At 51.5% G+C, this 22929-nt stretch overlaps 1 protein-coding gene across 1 annotated transcript in view; it reads left to right on the forward strand.

Moving 5' to 3' along the window:
* The window catches only part of WNK2 (WNK lysine deficient protein kinase 2), a 133213-nt gene that overhangs the window by 21956 nt on the left and 88328 nt on the right, over window positions 1-22929 (forward strand). The window contains 1 exon segment of the mRNA XM_058445448.1: window positions 22492-22664. Coding sequence (XP_058301431.1) covers window positions 22492-22664 — 173 coding nt within the window.

The raw sequence follows: 22929 nt of genomic DNA on the forward strand, positions 1-22929 counted from the left end.
GATCGCGGTGCCTGCAACAGGGAGGCTCGCTTGCTGCCGGCACCCACGCCCTCTCCAGGCGCTGTCTGTTTTTAGTTTTGTGAAGTTCAGTAGATTGCAAAGAATTTGGGAAGTACAGGAAAGGAAAAAAAAAAAAAATTCCCGTGGGTTCGGAGAGAACACAGCCACCGTTCTCATTCACAGTTCCGTTCTCGTGCCTGTGGACTTTAGGGGGACAGCTTCGTATCCTGCCCCTTCCACGCAGCATCTTGTTGCCTGCTCCCTTCCTCCTTGTCCAGGGGCTTCGTGACTGCCCTGAGGACCTTCATCTCCTCCCCAGGCCCTGCCTCCGGTGCCTGGCTTTTCTTGCTATTATAAATAATGCTGCAGTGACGATTCCCAGACAGAACACACAAGCATCTCAGTTTTGGTTGGTTTCACTGTGGCGGAGCCTGGAGCAGGGGACGTCCCCAGGTCCAAATTACCGGCTTTGGAGATGGGTGTCCCTTATCACACCACCATGCTGGAACCGGATGTTTCCACTGAAAGTGGAGTTTTTGTGTTCATGTTATCTGCCGCCCTCTCACTTTATATTCTTCTGAGAAATATTTTGAAAACAATAGAGGTAACATGTTTTTGTAGAGAAAGGAGAACCACCCACACCCTTGTCGCCCAGGCTGAAAGGGAGGCCTCATTTTTGTTCTCCCATTTGGCTGGTTTCTCTGTGTGCATGTTTTCTGTGTGCATGTGTCGCCATGTATACGTGTTCTCCATGTGCATGTGTTCTCTGTGTGCATGTGTGTTCTCTGTGTGTACGTTATGTGTATTTGTGTGCGCATGTTCTGTGTGCATGTGTTTTGCACATGTGTGTATTCGGTGTGTTCTCCATGTACGTGTGTTTTGTGTGTGCGTGTTCTGCACATGTACGTGTTCTCCATGTGCATATGTTCTGTGTGTGCATGTGTTCTGTGTGTTCTTCGTGTGTGCATGTGTTCTGTGTGTCTGCCTGTTCTGTGTTCTTGCGTGTTATGTGTGTGTTCGTGTGTGCATGTTCTTGTGTGTGTTCTGTGTATTTGTGTGTGTTCTGTGTATTTTTCGTGTGTGCGTTCGTGTGTCAGTGTGTTCTTTGTGTTCTTTGTGTGTCCATGTGTTCTGTGTATGTTCTTCGTGTGTGCATGTGTTCTGTGTTTTTTGTGTGCGTGTTCTTTGTGTGTGTGTTGTTTGTTGTGCGTGCGTGTTCTGTGTTCGTATGTGTGTGTTCTGTGTGTTCTTTGTGTGTGTTCTGTGTGTTCTTTGTGTGTGTTTGTCCTGTGTGTTTTTTGTGTGTGTTCTGTGTGTTCTTCATGTGTGTGTGTTCTGTGTGTTGTCTGCATGTACGCATGTCCTCCGTGTGCATGTTCTGTGGCTGTGTGTGCTCTGCATGTGTGTTCTGTGTATGTGCATGTTCTTCATGTGTGTTCTGTGAATGCATGTGTCCTCCACATGGATTCTGTGAGTGTGCATGTTCTACAAGTTGTGTGTGTTCTTTGTGCATTCACATGCGTGCAGCAGAGCCCCTCCCTCTGATGGTGTCTTGGTGACCACAGCTCCAGGGGTGCTTGGTGCCCTGGCAGAGCAGCCTCATTGTTGAGATTTTCCTTTATGATCCAACCAAGAGGTTGCAGCTCTCCTGTGAAACTGTGGTCTTGAAGACCCTTGGGAATAGCTTTTTTTCTTCCAAATGATTTCCTGGAAAAAAAACAGCTGAGCAGAAGGACATAGACCTTTGAGCAGGGGAATGTGGTGGTGGGGCCAGCTCCACCCCAGGTAGGTGTGAGCACCTGGTGGCCTCCCTGGGGTACGGAGTCCATGGTGATCTCCTGGGGCTGTATGCCACAGGACAGGCCTGTGGTACCTCAAGGCACACTGGTGCAAGGCCGGGACATGCTGGTCTCTGTGCCTGCTCCCCACCTTCACCCACCACGTGTGTGGCAGGACAGCTGTGGGCTGGGGCTGCTTGCTCTCCATTGGGGTGGCACATGGAACACCTCAGCCCTTGTGTGCCTTTGAGACAGGACAGGTCTTGCAGCCTGAGGTGGACCTCAGTCCCCTCTCCCTCGTGTCCAAGACCCTGGCTGAGGCCTCGGGAACCTTAATTTGGAACATCTGGGATTCTTCTGGTCTTGGTTTGTTTTTACCACTTCAGAGGGGGTTCTGTAGGGTTTTGGGGTGCTATTGAGGAGAAACAGCTCAGAGGAGAAGGGGCAGCTCCCAGGGCTGTGCTTGGGTGGAAGGAACAACCCTGCATGTGGTGGAAGGGGACTGGGGCCTCTGAGCCAGGCCTGCTGGTGGCACTGGCTGTGTGGCCTCTCTGGGTGCCTCAAGGCAGGGTGAAGTGAGTGCTGAAAGTCACCATTGCTGATGGTCCAAGCCCGCCCTTCCCTTAGGATCCCGGGGGGATTCTCCATGTCATCCTCCAGGAAGCGAGTGGGGCTGGTCTATCATGGTGCCTGTGCCCCCACTCTGACTGGGGGATTGGTGGGACACCCCCACAGCATGGCCAGGGAGGAGCCCCACACCTGTGGGCACCAATATCATGACCTCTCTGTGGCCTGGGAGAGATGGAAGATGCATTTCCATGCTGTGGTGGGGAGTTGGGGGTTCCCCTCTTTGGGGCCCCACTGTGAGGATGGCCCGCTTGGGTGAGCAGGGCCCATGGCTGGTGTGGCTGATCCGCCGACGGCCTCATGTACTGTCCCCACGTGAGTGACTTCCCTGCCTCTCTGCAGTAAGCGTTCCCACCCCAGGGATGTGGGCTGTGGTGCTCCTGAGATTTGAGGAGGACAGTGGGGTGTCGAGGGAGGTGGGGCTATTTGTGCTGATGGAGGTGTGAGGGATGGGCAGGGTGGGCAGGGATGGGGGCTGGGGCTTTGCTCACTGTTGGGCCCTTGCTGGGTGACTAGGGGCGCTGGCCACAGTGTGAGCCCAGGGCAGACCACTGGCTGCCAAGCTGTGGAGCTGGGTCGGGGCGGCTGTCAGGGGAGCGAGTGGGACCCCACTGTTTGCAGCTGCCTCTGGGCCCATTGAACCCAGGTGCTGGGGAACTCGCCTTTCTGTGCACATGGGTGCTGGGGCACTCAAGCCTGCCCTGCATCAGCCTTGTGACCTGTGTTCTCACTCAGATCTGTCCACCTCCTGAGCCTGCTGAGATCATACCAGGCCCCTTCCTTGTGAGCCTGCAGGCTCCACTCTGCATCCCTGAGCAGGTGAGGGCTCTCTGCCCTTCTGGGCCTCTGAGTAGAGGGCGAGATGGGCAGGCCTGCTGCCTGAGGGCCGGTCTCTCCCGCTTCAGGGTCCAGGGCACCATCATGGTCATTTGTTCTCCAGTTGTTCATTGTCTCTTTTATGTCCCAGGCTGTGTGAGGCCAGCACAGACATAGACCCGCCCTCCTTTGGGTCTCAAGGGTGTGTCCAGGGCTGCTATGGGAGCCCCAGGGACTTCAGTGGCTTCCAGGAGAACACGTCCCAGAGGATGTCTACCCTCATGTGCTCATATCATTCACTTATGATCAATTCTTCATCACACATTCTTCATCATATACATTCATCACATTCCTCTTCATACATCATCTTCACACATCACATTTTTCTTCATCTCATCCATAATTTCATCTCATTCCTCATCATCTTATCTTCACACATCACAATTTATCTTCATCATCATCCTCCATCCTCTCATCTCTTCCACATCATCATCCATCATTTTCTCCACACATTCCTCATCATAGTTATCCTTACAATCCTTCTTTATCTTCATCATCATCCTATCTCCTCATACATTTTATCTCATCTCTCACACATTCATCATCACAGGGCTGCTATGGGAGCCCCAGGGACGTCAGTGGCTTCCAGGAGAACACGTCCCAGAGGATGTCTACCCTCATGTGCTCATATCATTCACTCATTCACTCCCTCCCTTCTTTACTGACTCATTCATTCACTCACACATTCATTCACTCACTATACATTCACTCACACATTCCCTCACTCATACATTCACTCATTCACACACTCACACATTTACTCATTCACTCACTCATCCACTCACTTATTCACTCACACATTCCCTCACTCATACGTTCACTCATTCACACACTCACACATTTACTCATTCACTCATTCCATCATCTATCCGTCATCTCATCATCATCTCTTTTTCGTCATTTTGATCTCATCCTATCCTCATCCATCATCACTCACTCATCCACTCACTCAGTCACTTTTTGGTCCACTTATTCACTCACTCATCTACTCATCACTCACTCACCCATTCACTCACTCATTCACTCACTCACTCATCCACTCACACATTCACTCACTCATCCACTCACTCACCCACCCACTCATCCACTCACCCACCCACTCATTCACTCCCATCCACTCACTCATCCACTCACTCACCCACCCACTCATCCACTCACCCACCCACTCATTCACTCCCATCCACTCACTCATCCATTCACTCACTCATCCATTCACTCACTCACCACCATCCACTCACTCACCCACCCACTCATCCACTCACCCACCCACTCATTCACTCCCATCCACTCACTCATCTACTCATTCACCATTCATCTACTCATTCACTCACTCGCTCACTCACTCATCCACTCACTCATTCACTCTCATCCACTCACTCACTCATCCACTCAGTCACTTTTTGGTCCACTTATTCACTCACTCATCTACTCATCACTCACTCACACATTCAGTCACTCACTCACTCACTCATCTACTCATTCACTCCCATCCACTCACTCATCTATTCATTCACTCACTCATACATTCACTCACTCACTCATCCACTCATCTACCCCATTCACTCACTCATTCACACACTCACACATTCACTCACTCATTGACTCATTCACTCGTTTGCTCACCATTCAGTTATTCATCTACTCATTCATCATCGGTTCCCTCACTCATCATTCCTCATTCATTAGTTGTTTATTCACTGGCTTATTCATTCATTCACCTAATTTTAACTCTTCAACTGTGGGAGGTGTACCCAGACCCTGCAGGAAATTACAAAATGGAGAGATTCCATTCCCTTTCTTCCCGGGCTACTCTAGGTTTCAGCAAAGCCAGCAGCCGGATGTTGGGATAAGGATAGGTTAGTCATGCATAGAGTGGATTCTGTTGCCAGGCTTGGTGTGGCTTGACTGCCTGATGGAGTCACAGTGTGTGAGTGGCCCCCCAGCACGACAGCATCCCAGAGAGGCTTGCCCCAGCCCCATCCATCTGGCTGACAGGTGACAACTCACCCTGCCTGCTCCGAGGCTCTTATCTTGAGCCTTCCAGGATAAACCCCGGCTGTGTTGTTTCAGCCAGGCCCTCCTCTCCCTCCCTATGGCCCCCAGAGTGGCCTGTGGTCAGGGGCACATGATGGGGAGGCAGCCACAGTCAGGCTGCTGAGGTTCAAGGTCCGGCCTGCCCCTTGCTAAGCTGCTGAGCCTGTCTGTGTCCCCACTCCCTCTCTGTAAAATGGGAGCAGCATCGACATGCAGGGCTCATAGGACTGAGCCCTCAGGGTAGAAGTCCTGTCTCAAGGTCACCTTCATGGGCCCAGTGTGTGGCTGCCCAGTAGGTCATGACCACTGGCAGATATTTGTTTAAGAGAGAGAGGAAGGTGTGGAGGAAGGAGTGTTTCTTCATCTCCGGGTGTGAGTGAGAAAAAGACTCTTCAAACTTGGGCTCTCCAGGGTGTGTGTTCTTGGGATGCTTGGACTCAGAATTTTGGACTCCGCCTTGGGGCTGTTCCCACTCTTTGAATGTGAAATGTCATAGGTGGAGGTGGAGAAGTCCCCGTGGGCACCAGACCTGAGCTTTTCTAGTCTCAGTCGAGGAGGAGAGATGGCTTTTCCCTCATTTGTGTATCGGCCTACTTCCAGGGAGAGGGCACTGACTGAGACCTGAGCTCTGTGTTATACTTGAGATCCTCTTCTGATCTTGGGAATATAAGAGCCGGGATATAAGACGGGATATAAGAGCCGTCTTCCCAGAGTAGATTGGAGCAACAAGGATGGTTGTGCTTCCGCAATGGGCATGTCCTGGGAGGCCTGGGCCCTGAAGCTGGACAGTTGAGGAGGGCAGGGTAGCAGGTGACAAGAGGGCAGGGGTGGTGGGCTCTGTGAGTTGTGCTCATTCCACCTGTCATTTTATTTCACTTTACTTCATTTATAATTTTTGGTCATTATTTTATCACATACTCATGTATCCATGTAACGGTAATTTTAACAACCAATGTGTATTCTCAGATGTGGCTGCCCTGTAACTAGACGAGCTATTCATGAATCTTTGGGCAATTTTGAGTTTGCACTTACAAAATTTGTTATAGATTCATTTATAAATTTTTAGTCTTGGCTGGACATGGTGGCTCACGCCTGTAATCCCAGCCCTTTGGGAGGCTGAGACCGGCAGATCACCTGAGATCGGGAGTTAAAGACCAGCCTGACCAACATGGAGAAACCCTATCTCAACTAAAAATACAAAATTAGCCAGGCATGGTGGCGGATGCCTGTAATCCCAGCTGCTCGGGAGGCTGAGGCAGGAGAATCGCTTGAACCCAGGAGGCAGAGGTTGCGGTAAGCTGAGATCGCACCATTGCACTCCAGCCTGGGCAACAAGAGCAAAACTCCATCTCAAAAACAAAACAAAACAAAAATTTAGTGGTTATGCTGAAGATTACAACATGTATCCAAAGTTTGAAGTTTAATATAAACTAGCACTTTACCACATCGTGGGCAGTATAAGCATCTTAAGACATTTGAACTCCATTTACCCACTCCTCTTACCCACCCCTGCTTTTTGTGTACTGTTGTGTAATTTAACCCTCCGTGTCTTTTATGTCCCATATGACATTATTAAATTGTTCTTTTGTACAGTTAATACTAGCAGAGAGTGACAATGACTGTTGCATTTATCCTTTCCATTGCTTTCTGTTCTTTTTTGCGTTTCCGTCTCACACCACTTTCCCTTTACCTGAAGTTTTCCCCTTTGTATTCCATTTAGTACGCATTTGCTGCCACTGCTGTCTCTGTCTAAAAGGGTCCCTATTCTTATTTAAAGAATAATTTTGCTGGATACAGAATTTGAGATTTATAGTTTTTTCTTCATCATCACTTTATTATTTTTAAATTTAATTTATCTATTTATTTATTTTGAGATGGAGTCTTGCTCTGTGGCCCAGGCTGGAGTGCAGTGGCATGATCTCGGCTCACAGCAACCTCTGCCTCCCGGGTTCAAGTGATTCTTCTGCCTCAGCTTCCCAGGTAGCTGGGATTACAGGTGCACACCACCATGCCTGGCTAATTTTTGTATTTTTAGTAGAGACGGGGTTTCACCATGTTGGCCAGGGTGGTCTTCAACTCCTGACCTCAAGTGATCTGCCTGCCTCAGCCTCCCAAAGTGCTGGGGTTACAGGCATGAGCCACCGCACCTGGCCTCTTCATCACTTTGAGATGTTGTTGCATAGTCATTTTACATGGTTTCTGTTGAGGTCAGCTGTCAGTCTACTTGCTGCCCCTTGGAAGGTAGTGCCCCTCCCCCACCCTTTGCTGAGTTTAAAATATTCTCTTTGTGTTTGATTTTTAGGAGTTTTATACTGTAACGTGCCCAGGTGTGGCTTTCTTTGTATCTAATCTGCTTGGAGCTTTTAGCACTTCTTGAATCTATGGGTGTCTTGCTTCAATTTTAGAAAATGTGGTGGCATTATTATTGTTATTATTTTAGAGATGAGGCCTTGCTCTGTCACCCAGGCTGGAGTGCAGTGGTGTAATCATAGCTCACTACAGTCTAAGACCCCTGGGGTCCCATGATCTTCTGATCTCAGCCTCCTGAGTAGCTGGAACTGCAGGCATGCGCCACTATGCCCAGCTGTTTTAATTTTTTTGTAGAGATGGAGTCTCACTATGTTGCCCAAGCTGGTCACAAACTGGGGTATTATTTTTATTTATTATTATTATTTTTAGAGATAGAGTCTTGCTCTGCTGCCCAGGCTGGAGTGCAGTGGCGTGATCTCGGCTCACTGCAAACTCTGCCTCCTGGGTTCAAGCAATTCTCCCTGACTGTATCTGAGATTACAGGTGCTAGCCACCATGCCCAGCTGATTTTTGCATGTTTAGTAGACACGGTTTTGTCATGTTGGCCAGGCTGGTCTCGAACTCCTGACCTCAGGTGATCCACCTGGGCCTCCCGTAGTGCTGGGATTACAGGCATGAGCCACTGCACCTGGCCTTATTTTTAAAATAATGTTTCGATTTCATTATTTATACCCTTTTTTCCAGAACCCCATTTACACATAGGTTGGACCTTCCCCTTTGTCTTCTATAAGTTTTTAATTTTCTTTTTCATATGCATTTGTCCATGTTTCAGTTCGTTTATTTTCTACTGCCTTCCAGTTTGCTAATCCTCTTCTCACCTATGTCTAATCTGCTGTTGAACTCAATAGATGGGTTTAATTTTACTTTTTAGTTCTAGATTTCCATTTGTTTCTGATTTCATAGATTTTAGTTCTGGTGAAATTATTTGTCCTGCTATTTTTTGGACCATACTAATGTTACACTAATTTTAATTTCACACAAATTTTAAAGTCTGTGTCTGATAACTGCAATATTCGGATCTCCTGGGAATTTGTTGTTATCGTCTCTTGTTTTTCTTCTTTTATTTTTATTTTTCATCATTTGGTCTTGTCTCCTGATCTTCTTGGTCATTTTTTATTGATGTGTTTAGAAATTGTGGACATATTTGAGGCTCTGGGTGATTTTGTCTTTCACTAGAGATTTACTTTTTACTGCCTCTAGTAGGCAGCAGAATAAGAGCAAATCATATTAACTCAGTCTGGAATTGAACTGATTCAAAGCTGTGTTTCAGCCCCTGTCAGGGCTGGTTGGTCTGTTCTGTTTTATCCAGCCTTCTAGTATACAGTCCTTCTGGAAGGGCTAATCTGAAAGCCTGCACGTCTACCAAGGCCTCTCTTCCTTGGCAGGCTCTAGGCTCTGATTGCTGTCTTCCCAGCCCTGTTAGACTGCTGAAGTTCTGCCCTGCTTCTCTGCTTTTAGTCTACTCCTTAGTGCTAATGCTCCAAGGCATTCCTGTCCTATAGAAATGTAATGTGAGCCACAAATGTGAGCCATATGTGCAATTTTCAGCTTAGCAGTCACTTTAAAAGTATAAAAGGAACAAGTGGAAGCCAGGCGTGGTGGGTCACATCTGTAGTCCCAGCATTTTGGGAGGCTGAGGTGGGTGGATCGCTTGAGCCCAGGAGTTTGAGACCAGCCTGGGCAACATGGCAAAACCCCATCTCTACAAAAAATACTAAAATTAGCTGGGTGTGATGCTACTGAGGAGGCCGAGGTGGGAGGATTGCTTGAGCCTGGGAGGTCGAGGCTGCAGTGAGCCATGATCACACCACTGCACTCCAGCCTAGGTGACAGAGTGAGACCCTGTATCAAAAAACAAGAAACAAAAATTAGCCAGGCATGGTAGCGAGCACCTGTGGTATCAGCTGCTCGGGAGGCTGAGGCAGGAAAATCGTTTGAACCGGGGAGACAAAGGTTGCAGTGAACCAAGATCGCACCACTGCAATCCAGCCTGGGTGACAGAGTGAGACTCGGTCTCAAAACAACAACAACAACAAACAAAAAACAAACAAAAAGAACTAAAAAAACAGGTGGAATTAATTTTAACAGATAGAATTTAGTATATCTAAAATACTATGTTTTTGATGTCAATCAATATAAAATTATCAATAAGATTCAAAAAAATCTTTTTTTTTTGAGATGAAGTCTCGCTCTGTTGCCAGGCTGGAGTGCAGTGGCGAGATCTCGGCTCGCTGCAACCTCTGCCTCCCAGGTTCAAGCGATTGTCCTGCCTCAGCCTCCCAAGTAGCTGAGACTACAGACGTGTACCACCACGCCCAGCTAATTTTTGTATTTTTGGTAGAGACGGGGTTTCACCATGTTGGCCAGGATGGTCTCGATTTCTTGACCTCGCGATCCACCTGCCTCGGCTTCCCAAAGTGCTGGGATTACAGGCGAGAGCCACCGCGCCCAGCCCAAAAAATCCTTTAAGAAGATACTACATCGCTGCAATGTACTGTGCACTTACAGAACATCTCAACCTGGACTGGCCTGATTTCAAGTGCTCATTAGCCACATGTGTAGCTACTGTTTTAGGCCGCACAACTTTAGCGGGAGAAGCAGTGCTGAGTGTGGGGTTTCCTTTTCTCCAGAAGAGTCAGAACAGCGGCATAAGGATGAGTGGTGCTGAGGTTTATTTCAGGTATATGTGTGCTGTGCACCTGCCGTCTTGGTTGTGGTCCCCAAGGCTCTTGCCATCAGTTCTGGGAGGTACTGAGGAGTCAGTTAATGGGATTGGGGAGCGGATATGGGCAGGGGGGCCTAACCTTACCCCCACGCTGCTTTACACTTCCGTGGTCCTCCTGTGGCCCTGATCTCATGCTGCTGGGGCCATCTGTTTGTGCCCCCACTCCCCTGCCAAGCAGCCTGGTGCCATTCCTGGCTTAGAGGGACACCACAGATATTTGTGCCTGGGCGCATGTTTATTCAGCGGACATCTTGACCTGAGGCCAACACTGGCCTTGAACCCTAGTAGCCTGGCCTTCAAGGTCATCTTAGCTCTTGGTGATAGCTTGGGCCACCTAGGGCCTCTGGAGAGGGAAGGAAGTGAGGCCTAGATGAGTTCATTCTGGGCGTAGCCATAGAAGACTGAGCCAGAACCAGGGCCTTGTACAGTAGCAGGCACCAGAGTGCCCAGCCCTTCCTCAGTGCCCAGAGCTACAGGTCTGGGTATTTCCCTATGTTGGAGGGGTGGGGTGGGGGGAAGGGCCTGCCTTCGAGGGTGCAAAATATTCCACAGACTGTTAGACCCTCACCCACTGCCACCTTGGGGTGCCCTGAGCCTTTGAACCCTGTGTGGGGGCAGGGCAGCCGCAGGAAGACCCCAGTAGCTTGGCCTCTACAGCTGTCTCCTCAGAATTCTGTGGAACTCCACAGGATTCCACAGGCCTTGCCCTGGGGCTGCCCTGCCTGCCCCACCCCACAGGAGCTGTTCTTGATGGTGGAGCTGCTAACCCTGCTGACCTGTGTCCCTGGTGCTATCCAAATCTATCTTTAGGTGTCCCTGCGGGAAGTGGCCATGGGGTGGGGCAGGCCCTTTCTAGAAACCAGATACATGGTGTGGTCAGATGCAGGGGTGGCCGCCTGGCCTGTGCCCACCGTGCTCCCAGTTACCTTGGGTGAGTGCCGATGTGTTCTCCTGGGGAGGAGCCAGGCCTGCAATCAGGAAAGTTTTTGTGGTGGGATGGCCCCATGGGGATTTCTCTTCCTCACTTTTGTGCCCACTGGGAGGGCCCCATTTTCATTTCATCCTGGGGTGGTTGAACCACTGCTCTGGTCCAGAGGTGAGGGTTCGAGCAGACGTTTCCCCGTCAGGAAGTAACGTCAGTGTTCCCTTGAGAACAGGAAAGGCCTCCCCCTTTGGGCTGGCCCTACACAGTGTCTGCTGCCTGCACAGCTGCCTGTCCATGTTGGGGGGGTGTGTCTGGGTTGTCTTGCTGTCAGGGCCAGGGCTGCCCTGGCTTCCTGGGATTTGGTTGTCCTGAGTTGGCTGCACCCCTCTGCCCCAGGGACCCCTTGCCTGGCTCTCCCTCTTCCCCCTGCCTCCGAAGGAGAACAGACAGGCGTGGGGAGGCTGGATGTGACAGATTGGCTCTCAGGACTCATGCAGGGCCAGGGCAGCTGCTGACCTCTGGCCTTGGAGAGGAGAGTGGCCACCCAGTGACATGGCACCAGGACTTGCGGCTGAGACCAGGGGCCAGGCCTGTGTCCCTCTGCCCCTCAGCTGCCCGTGTTAAGCCCACCTGTAGGCAGGAGAGGAGGGTACCTGGATGTCCCTGGAGGGGAGGGGCATGGGTTCAAGCTCTCTCCCTCCAGCCTGATGGCAGGTGCCTTGGGATGAGGTGGCCCTCTGACAAGGTAGGTTTCTGAGCCGTTTCCCCCAAATGTGAATGGTCCGTATCTACCAACACCCCCAGTCCCATTGGTTAACATGCCATGGGCGGGGCTGGCCACTGTCCTGGAGGGCCTGCGGCAGCCCTGGGTGATGCTCGGCTCGAGTCCCTCCTGCTCCTCTCTTTCAAAAAGTGCACACAAGGACAAATGCTCATCAGTTCTTGTGACCGCAGTAGGGATACCTGCATCCAAAAGTGTGGATATGGATCCCAGGGAGGAAGCCCTTTCCCTTTCCCCTCAGAGACCTCTAATGTTAAGGATTAAGTGTGGATTGTTTCCAAGTTTGTCATTGGCTTTTAGCTGGTGGTCTTCATTTAAGGATGCTGGTCCTTGGGGAGACCCCCGTCCACAGAGGGCTGGGCAGGTGCCTGCTCGGGGTAGTGTGGGCTGAGGCTTAGCCCATAAGGGGACCTGCAGTGCTGAGAGTGGGGTCGCTCAGGTAGAAGAGGCTATGTGGGGGCTCCTTTGCTTTTATGGAGCTCTAGGTCAGCCCTGCAAGCTTTAAAACATTTATTTGTAAATAAAACACCCGTATGCCATGTGCTCAGCTCCACCTGTTGCCACCAGCTTGCCCACCTGCTTCCTCGCTTGGGCTCTGTCATTTCTGATCCAGCTGAATGCAGGTGCAGATGGTGGCACTGGCCTTGGTCCCCTGCCCTGGAAGCCTGGAGAGTGCAGGCGCGTCCAGGCCCCACCCTGCTTAGCGCCCGGCTCCTCCTGGCTGGGACATCACCTGGTGTTGGAGGCCTGGGACCAAAGGGGATCCCCTCTTCCTCCAGGACAGGGTTCCCTGGCCGCAGGGTTGTGGGGGAGGGAGTCTTGGTTGTTTAAAGTGGTTCCCCCAGGGTGCGAATGAGCATAGGTCCTGTCTGCTTGATCTGCAGCAGGCTGGGCCTCCCCTGGAGGCAGGTGTACCACCCAGAGCCCACGAGGGTGCACGCAGGGTGCATATTACTTGCTGAGGGCTGGACACTGTGGGGGATGGGTGCTGCTATCTGCCCACTACACAGATGGAGAGCTGAGCTCAGAGGCAGGGTTAGTGTCTGAGCCTAGGTTCCACTCCGTCTCTCTGGTTGGAATAGCCTTTCCTGTTCTGTCCACTCTGCCCAACACCAGTGCAGGACGGGCCATGGTAGGAAGAGGCCAAGGGTGAGGCTGGTTGTGCCAGCTGCGGTTCTGGGCAACTCTACCTGTCAGCACAGCCTTGCACCAACCCTGAGGAGACCTCCGACCTTTCCTGTTTTGTGAAGGGGGATGGGGCCTGGTGAGGTAGAGTTGATGACCCTGCAGCCCAGCCAGGAGCTGATGGGCAGAGAGACTAACTGGACGGCGTGTCACGGCTGCTGTTGGGCAGAGGGTTGGGTCTTTCTGAGGCCCTAGCTGGGGAGACCTCCATGGGGTGGCCTGAGGAGGGGTCTGGGGGCTTTCCAGCCCTGGTGAGGTTCGTGTTGGAAGGAAGGACCACATCTTGTCTTTGGACTGTGAGGCGTCAGGTCCCGGGAGAGGCTTTGTGGGTGTGGCGGGCCCAGGGAGTGGGCACCTTGGGAAGGCTCCTGCCTGCCTGTGCTGCCTCAGCATCAGACCCCAGGTGGCCTACAGTCCTGTCAGCTGCACCCTGTCATGGTTCATTGCCTCAGGGGTGCCTGATGTGTCTGGGCCACCCACCTGGGTCCCCCTTTGGTCCTCTTCTTTGTCTTGGCCTTCATGGCTCCATTCTGTGGTCCTGCCCTCCTCCTGGGCTGCCCACCCATCCCTGCCACGTGGTGACAGCTCCACTGGCTTCCCACGATGGCCCTGTCTTTGCCCACGATGGAGGGTAATGGGTGGGCCTGGGATGGGGAGGGGTCCTGCAGCCTGCCCTGTGACTGGAGCCCTGCGGTGGGGAGGGCGGGGCCCTGCACAGAGGGTCTGTCCCAAAACTGACCTGCCATGCTCATGCTGGGCATGGGGGCTTCCTAACAGGCAGGTGGGTGGGGACCCCCGACCTTCCCTGGACCTCCCCTTGCTGCTGGCTCTTATGCTGGGTGCTGGCATGGGGAACCTGTATGGACCGGGCACCACCCCCATTGCATGTGTTCAGTAAAATCTAGAGGAGTCCCTGGCACGGCTGCCAGCTGGTCCCAGGGAAGGACAGCTGGAGTTTTGTACGTGCTCGAGGGAGCGTGGAGAGTTCGTGGCAAGGCCATGGCAGACTCTCTCCACCTGTCTACTGGCTGACAGGATCAGGCTTTCTCAAAGTTCAACATCCCCACACCAGAAGGTGGACAGAACGATGCTGGGCCTGCCTCCTTCTAGACATGATTTAGAGTCACCCACGGACACCCCAAGTAATTGGCACAAGAGCTCCATCTGGCTCGGTAACGGAGGCACTTTCAACAAAATTAGTTATCTCTTTACTTTGGTCAACTATGCACTGCTAATTTATGGTAGTGATTCAGTTCTGAAGAAAATCCTTTGGTCCTTGGAGTCTTATGATCGCAGGAAACTAAGAAAAGCTAGATTCCAGTAGGAATGATGTGATGGCAGGGAAGTGTGGCAGGGCAGTCAGTGAGAGGCTTTCAGGAAGAGCTGCGTCGTGTCCATCAGCTCCGTGGGAATGGAGGTGTGCGTCCTGGCTGGAGCTGGAGACGTGTTTATTCACGTGTTTAGAAACAGCTGGTGGAGGGCATCAGATGGCCGACATTTGGGTTCCACGGGAAACATTTCAAAGAACATTTTTAAAAAGTCAGCATTTATAAAATGCTGGAAATGGCATCTTTTACAACTGTTTGACCCTATGATGACACATTTTACATGCCAGCTTACCCCTGAGGCAAGCAGGCACCTTCTTTCTGTGTGTGGGTGACAGGGTGAGTACCGGTGTGTATGTTGGGGCGGCAGGGTCCCAGGTGGCCTTTAAGAGAGTAAAGCTCACTTGGCACCTTCCCCTGCTCCGTCTGCCCCTCCCCACTCCCTTTTTTTGAGGCAGGGTCTTGCTCTGTGCCCCAGGCTGGAGTGCAGTGGCAGGATCTTGGCTCAGCTGCAACCTCTGCTGCCAGGCTCAGGTGATTCTCCCATCTCAGCCTCCCAAGTAACTGAGACACCAGGCGTGTGCCACCACACCCAGCTAATAATTCCTCCCTCCCTTTTTAAATAAAATAGTATGATTTACAAAAGCAACCAGGGGCCAGATATTCAAGTTCAGATTTCTGCCTCAGAGAATTGTAAACTTCTTGGAGCCCTTCACAAAGAAGACTGAATGTGGGAAGAATCCAGTGCCGCCGACTCACCCCCAACTGGGCACCTCTTTCCCTGGCTGCACTCACCCAGATGGAGGGCAGCATCTGGGACAGGTCACTGGCGTCAGGGTCCCTTTTCTGCAGGCAACTCTAGGGGCACATCAGCCTCCGTCTGTGACTCCTCACACTCCTTGGCCACTTTTATTTGGTGGTGTCGGGAAAAATGTTCATCTTTATAATGATGTTCTTTTTTTTTTGAGACAGAGTTTTACTCTTGTCGCCCAGGCTGGAGTGCAATGGTGCGATCTCGGCTCATTACAACCTCCACCTCCCGGGTTCAAGCGATTCTCCTGCCTCAGCCTCCCGAGTAGCTGGAATTACAGGCGCCTGCCACCACGCCAGGCTAATTTTGTATTTTTAATAGAGATGAGGTTTCACCACATTGGCCAGGCTGGTCTCGAACTCCTGACCTCAGGTGATCTGCCCGCGTTGGCCTTCCAAAGTGCTGGGATTACAGGTGTGAGCCACCGTGCCCAGCCATGATATTCTTTTTAAAATCATGAATTAGAAAAAACACACACTGGCTCACCTGTCAATGCAGTTGTGTATTTTGTTGCTCACGATGAGGTTAAAGAGGGAACTTGGATTTAAAGGAAGTAAGTTTGTTTTAAGACCAGCAGAGAATATTGGAGGCAGCAGGTGGAAGAGCTCTGTCAGGCCTCCCCTTCGCTGGCGGGTGCCTGGTGTTGACATCAAAATGGCTCCACTGAGCCCACTGACACTCGCTGCAGACCAGGCCCAGTGCCTGCCTCTTGTCCAAGTGGCGCCCCATTGCCTGGCCCTGTAGTGACATAAACCACCCACTGCTCAAACATTATGCCTGCCCAGAGGCCGCTTCCTCCAGGGACCCCAGACCTGCCCATGCCTTAGGTGGGGTGAGGGGGTGCCCTTCTCCCCAGGCTGCCTGAAACTGGAGCTTTTCTTCGGGGGCAGGGGTACCCTGACTGGTAATTTTTGGCACAGTGTGTAGTTGCATATTTATTGGTTTTCTCATCTGTTGGCTGCGTTCCCATGGGGTTGTGAACAGCCCTTTCCGCACACCCAGAGCCTCTGTGACTATCTGAGCGACTCCAGACAGAGCATGGGGGATGGTGTGGCTTGCTGTGCACCAGCCATTCCTGCGCACTTGCCAAACCCTGTCCTTCTGGAACCAGACCCAGACCCTCTCTCCACTTTGTGGTGAAAGGGCGGGCAGGAGCCTGCTGGTCTCCAGCTTGGGTCGACTGGTTCAAATCTTCCGGACCTGGGAGTAGCAGGGAGGCTCTTCCCACCAGGAGTGCGTGGAGTGTGTGGGGATGCCGGGCCTCCTGGAGCAGTGGGGACACCCTCCCAGGGGTGGAGGGGACAGAAGGGGACACATACATGGTGGAAGTCTCATGCTGTCTTCTCAGTGTGTCCCTGTGGATATCGTGGCTTTTGGGTGTGAGCACATAAGTAACAGGGAGATGAGTCCTTGGTTAGGCCTGAGCTCTACCAGAGACCTGATGCCCTCCCATCCTGCACCTGGGGCCTCTGTCCTAGGCCAGTTCTCTGTGCATGGGACTGTTGTGGACAGAGATGCTCCAGGCTTCCTTTGGTTTTGATTTACGGCCCCATGGAACTGGAGCGAGGCCTCGCAGCAGGCTTGTCTCTCAGGGCTCGGTCTTGCTGGTTCTGGGCACTCTCCTCTGCCCGAGTGTGTGTGGGGTTCACCTCCTGGTGGGACCTAGTTCTGCCCCTTCAAGGGGTTGGATTTTAGGGTCCTACCTGGCTGAAAGGAGGATGCCACGGAATCTCAAGTGTGCCCCTAGTAAGTCTGACATCTCCAACCGTTGCCCACTGGGGACTGTTCTGGCAGAGCAGGTGGCCCTGAAGTGTCATAGGAGGGGGCTGCCTGCAGACACCCTGCCATGTTCAGGGCAGGAACCTCTGATGCTGTCATTGAACACCGAAGGCAACCGCTGGTGTGTTTCCCAGGTGTCCTGGGGGTGCTGGGAAGGCCCGTTGGGACCAGGAATCTTCTGACCACCCTGGCTGTGTGACTCGTGCAGCCCCTGAGGGGCTTTGCTGCCTGGTTTGGAGGGTGCTGTCCTGCCTTGCCTGTGTGTGACCCACAGGGCCTTTTTCCTAGAGCAAATAAGAGCTGGCATTGTCCCAGAATGCCTTAAATCTTTTGTCGTCTGATTGATTTTCACCACTATGAGGGAACAAGAGCCATGAATTTGCATAGCACTGGGGACTTGGTAGGAGGAAGATTGGTGCTGATTGACCTTACCCTCCAGTGTCTGGGAGGGAGGGGTATCACGTTGAGTGAGCAGCCAGGAGCCCCCCGCCTCCGACTCAACACCAAACCTTTAAGCACCGTGTGAGCCTGGTAGGATTTGGAAATCGCTTAGGGATCAGGTGCATTCTTCCTGCCCTGGCTTGTTGACTGTGAGCCTTCCTAGTAGGTTAATGAATGAATTCAGTCCACAGATGTTCATGGAGTTGCTCCTGTAATGCAGGCCAACCCGAGGTCAGCAAACAGGTGATGAGGATGTGGACAGGCTCTGTGGGGGCAGCATACCGTGTAGGTGGGCTCTGGGCAGGGCTCAGAGGGGGACACACTAACCGACTGTTAAAGTACCAAGCAGGCTGGGCATGGTGGATCACACCTGTAATGCCAGCACTTTTGGGAGGCCAAGGCAGGAGGATCTGTTGAGCCCAGGAGTTCAAGAGCAGCTTGGGCAACATAGACCACCATCTCTAAAAAAATAAAATTAGCCAGTGTGGTAGCATGTGCCTGTAGTCCCTGCTACTCAAGAGGCTGAGGTGGGAGGGTCACCTGAGCCCAGGAAATTGAGGCTGTAGTGAGCTTTGATCACACCATGGCACTCCAGCCTGGGTGACAGAGTGAGACCCTATCTCCCCTGCCATAAAAATTACCAAGCAATATGCCACATTGATTAAAATAGTCGTGTGGCGTGGAATATAAAATGAGATCCTCTTCCCTTCCAAGCCCACCTCTAAGAGGCACCATTGTTAACCATTTCTGACTTTCGTGTCTTAAATGTATCAACTTCAGTAGGTAACTGCTGTGAAAAATGAAGACTGTAGTGCATGGAGGGTACGCCCCCCTACTTCCCGTTTTTTCTTAGTCATTTAGAATGTGAACATTTTGCTCTGAAACTACAATGAAATCTTTTACACGTTACTGTTGGTGCTAAAATACTGGCAAAAATAACTTGTGCTATAAATGATCCTGTGAGTTTCCTCTAAAATTAAGGACTAGGCGCACAGAAAGGGAATCGTAAACTGACATGCTGTTTCCCAGAGAAGGCTTCCTGGGCGAACTGGCCTAGCTGAGCACTGCCATCTCCTCTCCAGCTTCCTTCACCCCCAGGGACCTCGAGGGTCACCCTGGGTACATGTCTTTCTGTTGTGTTATGTTGTATTGTGTGTTGTGGAAACATTTCTTCCAGTAACTTGTTCCACCTAGACTGCATGGGAAGTTAACTTTGAGCTCCTGCAGGTCTGAAAATGAGTCTGGACCGCCTGGCTTGGTGTCCGTTTGACAGGGTATAGAATTCTGAGTTAGCACTTTGAGGACACTGTCCCCACCACCTGCACCCAGTGTCTCCGATTAGACTCGCCGCCCACCTGGGCTGTTCCTTTGCAGGTAGGACTTGCTCGGGGTTCTGACATTTCACTAGAACAGCCTAGAGGTGGGCTGTTCATTTACTCTGACCTGGCCTTGGTGGGCCATTTTATTCTAAATCGTTCTCCTTCCAGCTCAGGGAAATGCTATTCTACTATCTGTTTCTACTTCATGGTGTCTGTTCTTAGAATCCTTTTGACATAGTTTGACTTCCAGGCAGTTCTTCCATGTCTCTTAATGTTTCTCTTCTGTTTTCTTTCTTCTACTTCTCTCATTTGGTCTTTGGATTTTTTTCCTTTTTTTTTTTTGTTTTTACATATGAAAAATTGAAGGATAATTTACATGTAATGAAACACACAGAACTTAACTGTGCAAGTTGAGCTCTGACAAATGCACATAGAGGTGGAGCCCACGTGCTCTGTTATGATGTGGAACATTTCTCCGTCACCCCCCACCCCAAGATCTCTTGGCTCCCACTTCTACCCACCCCAGAGGTAACCATTATTCTGATGGCATCCCCCAGATATTAGTCTGTCTTTTCCAGAGTTTCACATGAAGATGGGGTCCTACCAGACATATTCTTTTGTTTGGCTTCTTTTGTTCAGTCCGATGCTTTTGGCCTTCACCTGTGCTGCTGAGAGGCAGGAGTGTGCTCCTTTTTGCTGCTGAGCCATCGTCCCATTTGGATGGGTGCAGCACGGTTCATTCACCTGGCCCCAAACATTTTGGTGGTTTCCAGGTGGGGCTATGATGAATTATGCTGCTTCCAATATCCAAGTCCATTTTTTATGGACTTATGTTTTCCTTCCTCCCAGATGGATCCCGGGAGGGGAGTGGCTGGACACAGAGCAGGTGTGAACCCTGCCAAGCCCTCCTCTGAGGGCTGCGCCACCTGAACTCCTGGTAGCAGTGTGCCAGGTGGGGCCCACTGTTCTCCAGCCTCCCAGCAGCTGGAAGTATCCACCTTTTTTTTTTTTTTTTTGAGACAGAGTCTCGCTCTGTTGCCCAGGCTGGAGTGCAGTGGTGCAATCTCAGCTCACTGCAGGCTCTGCCTCCTGGGTTCACGCCATTCTCCTACCTCAGCCTCCTGAGTAGCTGGGACTACAGGTGCCCGCCACCATGCCGGCTAAATTTTTGTATTTTTAGTAGAGATGGGGTTTCACTGTATTAGCCAGGATGGTCTCAATCTCCTGACCTCGTGATCTGCCCGCCACGGCATCCCAAAGTGATGGGATTACAGGCGTGAGCCACCGCATTCGGCAGTATCCATCTTTTAATTTAGCCCTTCTGGTGGGTGTGGGGTGTATCTCAGTGCGGTCTTTGTTGGCATTCTCCCAGCGACTGATGATTCTCAGCCCCTTTCCGTGTGCTGTTGGCCATTTCTGTGTCTTTGGTGAAGTATCTGTTCTATATGTTTATTATTAAATTACAGGAGTTCTGTATACATTTTGGATCTGAGTCCTTTGTCAGATATATGTATTGAGAATAGTTTTTCCCAGTTTGTGACTTGACTTAAATAAATAACCATTTTTTTGGAGATGGGATCCTGCTGTGTTACCCAGGCTGATCTTGAGCTTCTGGGCTCCAGCCATCCTCTGCCTCAGCCTCCCGAGTAGCTGGGACTACAGGCGTGAGCCACCGCACGTGGCTTAAAGAATAGTTTTTGATAAGTAGAACATGTTTCCATTTTATTGTCTGGATTAAACATGAACTTTTTTGTACTTAATGTTTCATTGGATTATGGAATATCTTATTTCTAAAACACTGAGCTTGTTAGTAAGGGCAGTCCCCATCCCTGTGATAATTTGCAAGAGCTCTTTCTGGAGTGTTCCTTTCTAAATAGAAGCTTGATTTTACTTACTTGTGTCAACTTCTTGAATCTTTATGGGAACATTAATTAGATTTTTTTGGGAGTTGCCGTTGGTCTCTGAATTATTTGTTTTCTGGGTTGGCCCCATCATGACAATGGCTTCTCTGGGTATTGCCTGGCCGTGTGGTGATAGTCACTGCGCAGTCCCACACTGGAATGAAGGGGCCCATGAGGGTGTGTGCTGTGGGGAGGGGTCTGGCGGGTTGATGGAGGAAGAAGGGTCTCATGGGTGCAGCTGCATTTGGGATGTAATTTTTTTTCCCAAGATGACCCGTGTCGCGATCCTGCCGCCCACTTCTCCTCTCTGCTTTGGAGTCTGGCTTGACGTTCTTTGGGCCTTTCCGGAAGGATCCAGGGGTCTTGGCTTGCATTTACTTTCACTCTGATCTCTCCCTTGATCTGTCCAGATTTACCTGCTTTCTGTCTGTTTAGAATTCCCCGGAATTTTGCTGTTCTGTGTTTAGTTATGTTTCTGGTTTCCTTCTGAAAATACATGTTTCTTTTCTGACGTTCCCATGGGAATTGGTGGAACGGAGGCAGGCATTGCTCTGTAGGCTCATTGGACCAAGATGAGGAGGTGATCCTGGGGGCAGGACCTTGGGTGGAGGTGAGAAGGGCGTGGCACCTGTGCAGCAGGAGGAGAGGCCTTGGCTGGGCCTTTGGACATGGCTGTCACCTTGTGAGGGGAAGTTGGAAGCACATGCAGCCTTCGGGGCCATGCGGGCTCCCTGGATTCATTCTGAGCCCTCTGTGGAGAGAATCTATTGAAGTATTTGGGGGAAGGGAAGGGCCAGGATCCAGGGGGACTGCAGTGAGGGATGAGGTGGGAGACAGGGTGGCGAGGGATGGGTGAGCTCAGACGGGGTGGTGGGAGTCAGAGGGGAGAGGCGGAGGTTGGGCAGGCGGCGGGAGTTTGACCAGTGCTGAGGGGTGTTTGAATGTGGTGCCTGGGGTTGGTGGTCCCCTTGTGGGATGGTGGGCAGAGCGGGCGTGTGGGGCATGCACCTGACCAGGGTTCCCAGGTGATGATGGTGGCATTTGTTTGCTGTTTTCTGTTTTAAACTTAGGTCAGTGATTGGTTCTGCTGGCTTGTGCAGACACAGTGGCCCAAGGGTCTGGGGAGGTGTCTGCTGTGTCCTCCTGCACAGGAGGGCCTGAGCTGCCCTCTGGGCTGCTGGCTGGTCAGTTTGGCTCTACTGGGGCTTTTCTTTTCCCTCCATTCTCAGCTCTTATCTCATTCACCTGTCCACGTCTTCTCTGTTCTAATCCACTGGGCCGTGAGCACTTCTTTTGAGTTGTGTATACATTAGAAGTAAACTGATGATGCATTCTTTTCACAAACACACAGAAAGTGAGTGATTGTGGAGGAGGCAAAGGCCTCAGAGGTGTATTTTTGGAAAAAGTGCTCAAGTGTGGCTGTGTGGATTTGTGAGACCTCTTCGGCTTCCTAGGGTGTCTTTTTGCTGAGGTCCCTTTTTGGGGGCTATGTCCACGGTTGTGGGGGCTAAGGAGTCAGCAGTTGTGGTGCCAGTGTCTGCGTGCCCTTCTGTCGTAGCCACTCAGCTGCCTTTGGGTATGGGAAGGGCTGGTCCTACTGCGTGGCGCCGCTGGGATGTGCGTCCCCTTCTGTGTCTCGTCTCTTGCCCACTTAGCATGTCTCTTGCCCTCTAGGACCGGAAGCTCACCAAGCTGGAGCGGCAGCGGTTCAAGGAAGAGGCTGAGATGCTGAAAGGCCTGCAGCACCCCAACATCGTGCGCTTCTACGACTTCTGGGAGTCTAGTGCTAAGGGCAAGCGGTGCATTGTGCTGGTGACCGAGCTGATGACCTCAGGGACGCTGAAGACGTAAGCTCCACTTCCTGAGGGCTGGGGCGGGTCCTGGCATGGGTACAGGGCCACCATAGCTGGGGGTGAGGTCTTGGGCTGCTGGGGTGGTCCTGGCTGGTGCCTGTGGGAGGCTGTCTCCTCTTTCCTGCGTGGGATGCCAGGAGGTGGTTTACTTCCCAGGGAGATGGTTGATCTGCCTGTGGTGTCTGGGCCTTGTTTCTGGCTGGGGTTCTGTTTCCGCCTGGGAGCCAGCCTGGCACATCCTCAGGCTCAGGATGCAGGC

This window comes from Hylobates moloch, unplaced genomic scaffold (genome assembly GCF_009828535.3).
Source record: "Hylobates moloch isolate HMO894 unplaced genomic scaffold, HMol_V3 SCAFFOLD_10, whole genome shotgun sequence".
Lineage (NCBI taxonomy): Eukaryota > Metazoa > Chordata > Mammalia > Primates > Hylobatidae > Hylobates > Hylobates moloch.